Below are 11572 nucleotides of genomic sequence, written 5' to 3'. Positions count from 1 at the left end.
TAATAAAAAGTTTTGTCATAACCGTTGTACAATTCATCCCCCTTGCTCAATTAATCTAGCCCAAAATGCATCATAATAAAGATGTTAAAAATTATAATTACTGCTACTATGTCTGATATGTGACACTTGTAGTGAGAATAGAGGTAATGTCTTGGCCGATTGATAGACCCAACTCACTAAAATTTAAACTGGACTTTCAGTTCGTGCAATCAAAGGGTTGGTTGAATACTTATCCCACCCCAATGAAGTAATCATCTAGGTATAATAAAAAACTTTTCATTGTCTATACCTTATTCCTGAATGAATAATAAATAAACTAAATTATTATTATGCCAAAATTGAAATTGTATAAAACATAAAAAGAAAGGGGGACAGCATAACTTCAAAACAAACAATTTCTTTTGGCCAAAAACAATTTAATTGTTTTTGCTTTATTTTGCCCGTTTTTATTTTCTATTTTATTAGCTAAATGCTTATATTTCATGTTTAACTAGGACATCCCTAAAAGTAAAGCAATCATAAATGGACTTACTATCTAGCTCTTTATTATATACTCTTATTTCAATAAATATTTATATTGGTAAAATATTGTTAAAGTCATTCTTTAACCAATAAATAGTATTCTTAATGTAAAGCATATTTAAAACCGTTTTACAAAATAACTTTTTTCAAGCAACATTATGCAGTATGCTGTATTTGGACCGGACAAAACTGTTTTATAGAGAAGCTTTGCAGGTCATACTTTTTTAAAAACACAAATATAATTTTATTACAAAATTTATTCAAATGGCATAATTATAATAATAATAAAGAAAAAATGATTTATACACTAAAGAGATTATCATTGGCAACTTAATTCAAATTATCACAGCCTTATAAACTATCATGAATAATAAATTTGTATACACACACCTCTTTGAGATGTGTTTCAAGCAAAAGTGGCTTGGTCGTTTTAGACAAATTTAGGAAAAGAACACAAATTTTATTTTTACAAAGTAAAAGTATCAAATACAACTTTGACTTGTTTGTTTTTAAAGAATTAAATTATAATTATTTAAGTATTATTATAATAGCTTATTCATAAGTTTTATTAGATACAAATGTAGAAAGATTGTTTTCCGGATTGAGATAGTTGATATAACCATACTGATTAGTGGAAATCTGGCAGTTAATACCCTGAGATCTGGCCTTCTTTTTCTTCATACTGCCGCAGTTGGATAACTTTGGGAACTGGAGATCATTATAGGTTGTGGGACGAATGGGAAGGGTGTCAAAGTGTCCGTTGCCGTTATTTGGGCTGCCGCTGCGGCTGAAAGTCGGCAGTAAGTCAGGACGCAGCTTTTCTTTTGAATCATTAAATATGTGCTCAGCTGAAGTGTTTTTCTTCTTCTCAACAGTGCCATACAAAGCATCGGGTGGTAAGATTGTGTGCCCGGGACCCACTTGGCTGCTCTGGCTGCTGTGACAGCTTTCAACATCTGTCTTATCACTGCCGGCGGCTATATCATGATGAAGGCTGCCTTTCTTGTTGTTAGTTTCCGCATCCGCGTTAGAGCCGCAGCATCTACCCGCTTTGATCAGGCAAATAACACACAAACTGATGATCAAAAATGTCATGGTACCACCGACAACAACTGCAACAAACAATTCTTGACTAACTGGCGACTGGATAACTACTAGCTTCACGGCATGACGGTCAACGCCGAGATCATTTTCAAGCTCAAGGATATAGTCACGGGAATCATCAGGATTTGCGCCTAAAATTCTCAGGATGCCAATGTAGCAGTGTTTGCCGGGGATAGGGATACTGTTGTCTACAATAAAGCGGCCATGGCGCTGGTTGGGGCTAAGGACAACTGTCTCTTCTTGACCGACACCGCCGACTTGTCCGATTCTCCACCGTTGGCGGGGTTCTGGGTTGGAGCAGAATTCAACTTCTAGATTTGCGTCATCTCCAGCCTTTACAACAACCTCAGTGGCAACTGTTAGTTTGGACACGGAGGGAGCGCCCCTAACTTGAACCTTAACAGGTTTAGATTGAACTTCACCGACAGCATTCTTAGCGCCGCAAACAAATTCACCCTGGTGTTCATAATCAAGCCGCTCAATAACTAAATCACGTTCATAGCCGCGGACCAGGACCTCGCCGCTGGGCAGCTGCTGGAGCCAGGTATAGCTGGGAGATGGGCTGCCTTCGGCGGAGCAGGACAGACGGATTTGTTCGCCAGTTGTGGAGGAGAGTTCTGAGGTCGGGGTAACCGACAGGATTACTGGAGAATCTAAAATAGGAAAAATAATTAGTTTTATAAGAACAAGAAATCATAGAAAAATTATTAGGAACAAATTGCTTTGATATTTTTGGACATAATTTTACTTGTTTATCTATATTATCATTAATGTATTTCCATACAAAAGAAAACTTTGTTTATGGATTATATTATAATTCCGTGTTTGTATACTTAAGAACAACCATCCCTAATTTATGAGTTATTGGATAAGTAAGAACCGGGGAAGGGGATAAAGAATAGAAAAACAATTTGTGCATTGCAACAGTTTATGGTTTTACTGCACTAGCATTTGTTATCAATTAACATATCCCTCTACTGTAGATGAAAGAATAGTTTGTAGAGGCAATACATCATAATTACCGATAAACAAACCTCCACATAGATAGGTAGGGGTGGAAAATCAGCAATGTTTTAAAACAGTCAAATTTTTACAGTTTTGAGAAGAAAAAATCCATGAAATTTTTAGAAAAAAATCTTCTACGTTGAAGTTTGCAGTAAGAATACAAAAATATTGAAATAAGAAATAAAAGGTAAATGGATTGTTCAGACAAACCAAATATTGCCTTTAGTTTTTGCTTTTTAGACATTACCAAAGCTTTTGATTTGTATTAAACAATACTTTTCTACTACTAAAATACTTATTTTTTTATATAATAAGAAAATTGCATTGTTTCATGTTACTAAAAAACCTTAATTGGACGTATTTTTAGTATACAAAAGATTGTAAATAAAAAATATAATTTTGTTTAAAAACAAACAAACTTGTTTTTAAAAGTAAATTTTCAATCCCCTTAAAATAAGGCTGCATTTTTTTCTAATTTAAGTCTATTGTTTAAATTATCAAACCCCTAAAAATTCAAAGCTCTCTAATTTAAGTCTATTGTCCAAGTGTTTACCGTGGTGACGGGCCTGAACCAAAATAATAAATCTAGTGGTTTATTATATACAATAAATACTATTTCTACAATGTAAAAAAATGTTTTGTTTTAATTTGAAAATTTTTCCATTTTTAAACAATTTTTAGGTAGAAAGTCATAATTATTTATATTTCATAGACATTTTTCTTTTTTCAATAAGCATTTTTAAATTAGTGGTTGTTTTTTGTAAACAAAAACCAAAAACAACACGAGAAGGAGGGAAAATTGACTTTTCAATAAATATAAAAATGTTAAAGAGAAAAGGATTTTTGAGAAGGGGAAAATAATAATGTCGATGTAGATTGATGATTCTTATTGGAAAATATAGTATAGGAATTTGGAAAATAAAATCATTTTAACGTTTTATGATAAAATTTTCAAAATTTATACTTTTAGTAGAACATATAATTTGTATTTTACATAAAGTTGTTTAAAGTAGGGTAAATATAAAACATACCAACTTGAAAAGAAAAGTTATGCTAAACTTTAAATAAATTTCAACTTTTTTCAACTGAATTTTGTTTCTTTTCTTAAGCAAAAACAGCCAAAAATTATTACAAAACAGCTAAATTTAAAGATATTTATAAAAGTTAAAAATAAGATTGCAAGACTGAATCTACTTTTCTAAAGGATTTAAGGAAAATCATTACATTCTAAACCCTCAAAGCAAAACATTTGTTTTAAAATCTAAACACTATAAGACAACTTTGCTAACTTTCATTCAAGAGAGCAGAAAAAAGCAAATTTGGGGGAAAGAAACGACAATTAGCTGCTAAATTCCACATAACTCCTACCAAAATTAAAAACTTTCCAGAAAAAGGAAAAGTATATAAAACTTAATTTTAACTAGAAAAAAGTATCTAAATACTTACATTTAACTTTAATCATAACAGTAGATGGTTCAGAAAGTCCCAGGATATTTTCAGCCACACATTCATACTGTCCGGCGGAATCTTTGCTGACTGACTGAATGGTGAAGCTGGGCTGGCTGGTCAGCATGTTGCCTCCTTGTTTACGCCAGGTAATAGTTGCAGGTGGGTTGCTGTCGGTCACACAGGATAGAGATACAGAATCACCTTCAGATAGGACACCTTCCTTGCTGGGACTAGCCTCGGCTCTTGGTGGGTATAGGATATCAAGCTGGCTGTAGGTTACCAAGTTTTCAATCAGAGCTTCATGAGATGCTTCGCAGCGTAGTTCAGCCTTGTGATCTTGACGGGAAACTGGCAGGGAGACTCGAGAAATTGCCTTCCAGGTGCCCTCACCAGTACGGATGTTTTCCTGGGCCTGTTGGGCAGTTAGGGGTTGTCCAGCAAGGTACCAAGTTAGGGTAGGAGCGGGGTTACCGCCGGAAGATTCACATTCCATGTGGAGCTGATTGCCGGCGCGGCCAGTTATTTTGTCGGTCACAGGTTGGCTGTTGGTCTTGATCATCACGTTGGAAGGCGGCGCTGAAATGAAAAAAAAATATAAATTTATAATAAGAACTGGATATTATGTACTTTTGTACAAAAATGGCAATAAATGTATACAATCTTTGAATAATAAAAGTGTAAATAAATCATACACAAATGTGAATAGTCATTTTTTGGTAATATGTTAACATATAAAAGCTTTATGAAAGGATGAATGTATGTTTTCCCCCCAAACACACATTCCTATAAACGTATATAAGAGGGTACTCATACAATATAGAGAAAAATATTTCAATTTAAGAATTAGAAGATTTTTTGTTTTATGGTTCATTTTTAAATATTCAATTTTAATATAAATAGGTTAATGAATATAAAAAGAAAGAAATCTTTTCTCCTTATTTATTTTGGTAAGAGTGCACAAACACCTATAACCCCAAATATTCCCCTACTTGTAAAAAAGAATCCAGGATAGAAATAATTGACCACTCCACCCCTTGGAAAATGATTTTACAGTTTTTAAGCTATATCCTAAAATTTACTGTTACAGTACACTTTATGACTAAGATTATTTTGTGATCCTAACGTTTGGAATAACGTTTGAAACCACTTTTAGCCGGCTAAATGAATGTCATATAGTTTGATATCATATCTAAAAAACGTCCTATTTTAACAGCAGAAAATTGTGATAATGTCGTTGGCTTGAATAACATGAATATAAGAAAAATCTGAAAATTTGCATTCCTATCAACAAAAAGGTTTTAATTTTTTAGTAGATAGATTTACCTAACCTACTATTGACTGTATTAGGACAACACACGGCTTCAGGAGAAAATAGAAAAACTTTACAACAAGTTAGAGACAGTAGGATTAAATAAAAGAGAGAAAAGAAGGATAGATTTATAAAACACTGTTGGGAAATAGAAAAAATAATAAAACAATTTATTTCCAAAATCTTTTTATAAATTCTACAACTATATAACATAAAAATTTGTATTCCAAAAAGTGTCTTTTATTTCAATTTATTCTTTTGCAGGGGTGTGCTAAATTGAATTTTAGTCCTCAAAATGTTTTTATAAGGAAAAAAAGAAAAGAAATATAATTCCTAAACTGTCTCTGCCTTCACCCTGAAACTTTTTTGCTTCCAAGAACAAAGAAATTATTTACTTTTAAGAAAATCTGTCTTCTATTCTTTGGTGTCTTTGATTTCAAATGAAATTGTCGTTGGACTGACAAGGAGAGACAGAAAGTGATATGTACATGGACAGGGAATAGTTAGTGGAAGAAAATTTTTATGTAAATATGCCAAACAGGGAAAAGTTATTGGAAGAAAATATTTGTATGAAGTTATAGGTAGTAGGTTTCATCTTTTAAATGATATGTTTCGTCATAATAATCATCTTTTAGACTTAAATAATAGTTATTTTTCGAATCGTATTATAAACGGCTTTCCGCGGATATAGAATGTACAATTATAAGATTAAAACTAGTTTTTTAGCCCCGAGGTGCCGAAGACACCGGCTAAAAAAACTGGTTTTAATCTTATGATTGTACATTTTTATATTCGTAGAAAGCTGGATATAATACGATGCTAGACATAGTTTTTTCGTATGGATGAGAACCGGTTCCTATCCACCGGATTCGAATGAATACGAGAAATTTAATTTTCATATTTTTTATCTAAATCTTAGGATGTGTGTCTCTTTTCTTTCTCCATTTACTAGAAATCAGACAATTCCTTTATGTAAAAGTGTTTATTTAATTTATCTAACAAAAAAAACTAATAAAGGTTATTTTTATCCACCAAAACAAAATATGTTTTCTAGTTCTATGTTTCCTAAATACCGAAACATGATTTACTTTTTAAAATGTTAAGAAAATTACCTATAAAGCTTTTAATTGGTGGGTTTTCCAAAACGTCTTTACATTCCTTACAAGATAAATTAAATTTTCAAAGAACAGCTTTATCATTTTACAATTTCTTTTATAAAAATAGTGGATTTTTTTTCAGAAATGAAACTATTATTATTTTTTCTTCATTTTTAAAAGAAGAAATCCTCGCCTTAATACTTTTTATTAGTATTTATATTATGTTTAAGATGAAGCTTTTTATGCTCTGCATAAAATTCTCATTGTTTTTCTTTTGAAACATTAAGCAAATGCGTCAAAATAAAACCATAAACTTTTTCAATTTTCAAAGGCTTGAATTTAAATCTTTTTCTTGGACCTTTCTGGCTAAAAAATCTAGATATCTATCTATACTATCATTCTATCTATCTATCAAAACCAATCGACATTGTGAATTGAAACATCAATTTTCAATCCAAATAACAAAGTTTGCCTAAATGGTTTGAGAGAGAAAGAGTGGTCTAACCAGAGGGAGGAGGATAATATGCTATGTGGGTGGGAGGGATACAAGCTACAAGTATACAGGGGGGTTTCAAGTGGTCATATGTCCAGATAAAATGTTGGGGGAGGGGGTAAGGTTAATGAAATCGCCACAGGCACACAATTGCTCATTGTTTACTTCAAATTGAGTTGTAATACTTTTACCCCCCCCCTCTCCCACACCCTGTAATCTTTTGAAAAAACCCTTATTTTTTAACCTTTACATAATAATATAATGGTTACTTATAATGACTTAATTTTAAATAGATATTGTTAAAAAAAAATTGGTTAATTTTGTGTGGTCTTAATTTTTAAACTTTTAGATAACATAGAAAGGTCTTCTTTTTATAATACTTAATATTTATATTTTTTTTAGTGAGGCAGGAGGACAGATGGCTTGTAAGTCCCTTGGGACCATTTTCTTGTTTAGTTAGATTAGGCTTAAGATCCGGTTACATAATTTATTTAGACTCTGGATAAAGTATTCTGAAATAATTTAGATCAACTGAACAGAAAATGATTTTTCAAGAAGAATAAATTTGATATCAAAGTTAAGAATGATTTATGCTTTAGTAGTATAAACTTTTAAATTCCATTTTTACGTATTTTTTTCTTTTTTTTATCCATGTTCCCATTAAATTGAGCTATTTGGTTAAGCTTATTATTACAGGGAGATACTTTTAATATATTTCTTTTATATCTATAGAAAGTAATAGTTTAGAATTACACTTAATTGATTTATTGCTTACAACTGGTGTATAAATTGAAATTAAATTAACAAATCTATCAAGTAGGTGTTAAATTATGTTCAAATAAACCCTAACATGCTTCTTAACCCTTTAAACCTGGGGAGGGGAAGATAATAGGGGGGGGGGGGAGTTGTAAGGATTTAAATAATGAAAACAACACCCCTGTGTTAATAGTTAACACCTATAAGGTGTTATATTTTCAAACACTAGGAGGGGGGGGGGGGTGGTTGTTATTCTAATAACATTGATAGAAACATGCATTTGATAAAAATATTTAGCAAAAAAGGCAGCAAAAATAAAATATTGTCCTTACACCCTTTCAGTCATATTAAGGTAAAACTAATATGATTTTATAAATAAATATTTTATAGAAAGTTTATCTATATTTTTTCTTCAGTAAACCTGTCCCCAAACTTTAAAACAATAACAAGGCTTCCAGGCGATAATCTCAAGCTGATAACTATGTTATCACTGTTTAGAATAACCCAATTTTAGATTTATTTTGTTGTTATAAACTCTGTAAGCCTAAATATTCACTGTTTAAGCATAAACAGTCTTTGTTTTTATGCCAAAGGATTATTTTTACTAAAAACAATGAGAAAACTAATCATAATATGAATCTAATCCTTATTTAATCTTCACAAGAACTACTAAAATAAATTAATTACTGAAAACTTAATAAACATTTAGTTAAGAATTAGCGCTGCAAAAGCAATATATTTAGTGAATTTAGGCAGAGTAGCTGCGTTATTTATGCTTTAATGAAATTTGTATCATAACCAAATAATGTAATTTAAGAAGGTTATTGTAAAGTTTTTGACTTATTGGTAACTTGAGCTGAAATGAGGTAAACTTATATACGTTAACAAATATTTTATATGATGGATTTCTTTCATTATTTAATTTTTATTGAAATTTGAGAGTTTCATTTTGTTAACTTTGTTTCTCATGGATTAGTAGGTCATTCAAAGATCAAAGTTATAAATAAAAAAATAAAATACATATGTAGGTATACCTATCTTTAAAAACAATTAAATCTGCCAGCTTTATATGGGTTATGTAGTAATAATTTTTATGAAATTCTACCCAATATTTTTGTAGGAAATCAAACATTGAAGTGAACCAATGAAAGTTTGAAATGTATTTACTTAGAAAGTTTGAAAGTCCATATCTTGTTGAACTTTCTGTCTATCTATCTGTCTATCTGTTTGTCTATCTGTCTATCTATTTTGTTCATCAAATATATAGAGAAGAGATTTAGGATAGTCTAGCCTACTTTAATATATGCAAATTTTGATAAATATTCTTAGAAAAAAATGGATTGATAAACATGAAAAATAAAACCCTTTTATATCAATTCCTTTATAATTTAAAACGGCATTATCAAAATCTATATATGCTCTTTTCTTAAAATATTTTTTAGAATAATATTCCAAAATTTTAGACCTAGACATATATCTCTATGCATTTTAATATAATAAACCCCCCAGAACGCAAAATAATATGCATTAAATTTAAATCAAATAAAATTTAACCATATCAAAAATAGTTTTAATTAATATAATGAAATATACCAAACAGCTCATCTCAGAAAACATTATTAGACTATTCCATTTACGGCTTAATACATAATTCAAAGTCTAAACTATAAAATTAATTAAAAATGAATAGACTCTGGTCTAACCCATATATTGAAACATAAAATGATTAAATGTACAATGAACTTTAGATTTAATAAGCAGCCAACCATAAGCTTTGATGTTGTATTAAAATTATTTCCATTTCTATGGTTCTATTCCCGTATTAAAACATGATTGCTGTACTTTATCAATATAGGGAAGGAAAGTATTAATATATCCTTTTCATATTACATGAATAAAACAATTTAGTGATATAATAAAGATTAAGAAGGATCAAATTAATGTTTTAATTGTGTCGCATTTCCCTCTAATTTCTCTCATAACGCTACATTAAAATATGTTATTACTTTATAATAAGCCTAATATAAAACTCATAAAACTACTGTAATAGAACACTATGATACAACTGTAGAAACCATATTTTATCTAATAAACCCCCCACAATATATGAAAAATATCTACAATATATAAAATTATATTTTTTAAAAACTACCAAAAAATGTTGTTTTGATAATTAAAAGAAGAGGAAAAACTTAAATTGTTACTTTTAAATAATGATGTCTTTATTTAGATTAAAAATTTCTTAATGCTTTTTTTCACAACATTTTTGCTGCTCAGATGGCACATCAAACACTTTTTTATTCTTCCTAACAATTGAAGAAAGTATGAAAAATGTAGATATCGAAATTATATTTTTGCCGCATAGGTAGAGAGTGACAGAAAAGTATTTGTCATAGTCTTTTTCTCCACTCTTTTTCAAACTTTTATTTGAATATTATTTGGTATAATGAAGAAGGGATATTTCATTTAAAAAAGAACTGCTTTGCTTAAAACTTTTCTAAAAGTAATAATTTGATGGGCGAAAAAGTGAAACTTAAAAATTAATATTTACCTCTGACAACAAGCTGAGCTCCCTCTGATATTAGCGTATCTCTTTGTTTAAAATCTGAAGCTGTAACTTGACATTGCCATACTCCATTATCATACTCAATACTGGCTCCAAGAATATCCAGTCCACAATCTCCAGAATTAACAGCTCCCTGCTGCAGCTGGTCACCCGCCTGACCCCGCATCTCATATTTGCCAGGGTAGAGCCCCACGGGGACACCATCCTTCTCCCATCTACACTCACCCTTCATAGACTCCACCTGGCAGGGCAGCCGTACTGAGCCCCCCGGGTTTACTTCTGTGTATACAGGGGTTTCAATAAACTTTTGGGTGCCTAAAACTGCACACGGTAATAATGCTAATATAAAAATCATTGTTCTTATTTTATTTTATTATTATAACAATTATATTAAACTTTAGTCTTTAATTCACAATAACATTATCTTTATTTCTTTTAATTATTAAGCTGCTTGTTAATGAAAGGATTGCTTTAATAAAACTGGGAAAGTTTAGATTCTGGAAAATGACTGAATGCGCTCAATTTTGGATAATTGTTGACCCAGCACGGCAGATTTTCTCCTCAGTAGTCCGAGAGTAACTAACCCAACACGGCTAGTTCTAGTTAAGAGAAAAGGACCCGTCACGGCATGTAAAGACTTCTGTGTCTGAGAGTAAATGACCCAACACGACTGCTCGCACAGCAGGGGGTTAATTACTCAATCAGCTCAACTCTGTCTAACCGGCCGGTGGACACAAAATCCGCGAAAGCTTATTCGTCGAGCACAGAAATTGTCCGACGAATTGGATAATGGTCCGTCCGACCTGGTACGTGTTGATCACAAAAAGGGAAGGGGTGAAAAGAGAAAGTGTATACTAGGAGGTAAATTGGGTAGCTTTTAGGTAGGAAAATCGGTGTTTTTAAGGGATCGGAAAGGGGAAATAGGAAATATAGTGGATTAAGGGCCGAAATTTGGGGCATTTTATGGATGGGGGGATGAAAATTAAGCAATTTCATTCTTTTTTGGGGTGGAGAAAAGCATGTATTTTTAGGTGTGTACTTATTTTCGGGTTGTATAATGACATATTTTCAACTTTAAACGCTACCAGTCTTATCTAATTTCATCAAATTTTTCACTTTTGATAATTAGATTTAGATTTAGAATAATATATCACATTTTCTTTAGAGCTATGACTTTAGACTAAGAACTTATAATAATATTAAGACTAAATACGGGGTTTTAGATTAATTTTACTATCAAAGGATACCTTTCATTATACAATTTTTAGGTT

General features: G+C 31.1%; 1 protein-coding gene across 1 annotated transcript; it reads right to left on the bottom strand.

The window, feature by feature from the left end:
* Window positions 1-761: 761 nt before the first annotated feature.
* LOC145313002 (kin of IRRE-like protein 2) lies at window positions 762-10784 on the bottom strand. Its single transcript, XM_080152223.1, has 3 exons — window positions 10287-10784; window positions 4078-4656; window positions 762-2279 (listed from the first exon to the last, which is right to left on the bottom strand). The coding sequence occupies exons 1-3, from the start codon at window positions 10654-10656 to the stop codon at window positions 1075-1077; spliced, it is 2154 nt and encodes a 717-aa protein (XP_080008349.1). The 5' UTR covers window positions 10657-10784; the 3' UTR covers window positions 762-1074.
* Window positions 10785-11572: the final 788 nt, after the last annotated feature.

Source organism: Acartia tonsa, chromosome 1 (assembly GCF_053477335.1).
Source record: "Acartia tonsa isolate MP-2025a chromosome 1, ASM5347733v1, whole genome shotgun sequence".
NCBI classification, from domain to species: Eukaryota; Metazoa; Arthropoda; class Copepoda; order Calanoida; family Acartiidae; genus Acartia; species Acartia tonsa.
This window is presented reverse-complemented; position numbering and strand designations above follow the sequence as displayed.

Excerpts from the sequence above, each read along its gene's own strand:
- LOC145313002 (XM_080152223.1), bottom strand. The coding sequence starts at position 10,656 with ATGATTTTTATATTAGCATTATTACCGTGTGCAGTTTTAGGCACCCAA. Across the intron at positions 4,657-10,286 it reads AGCTCAGCTTGTTGTCAGAG|CGCCGCCTTCCAACGTGATG; the intron begins GTAAATATTAAT and ends TTTTCATTTCAG. Across the intron at positions 2,280-4,077 it reads TGTTATGATTAAAGTTAAAT|ATTCTCCAGTAATCCTGTCG; the intron begins GTAAGTATTTAG and ends TTCCTATTTTAG.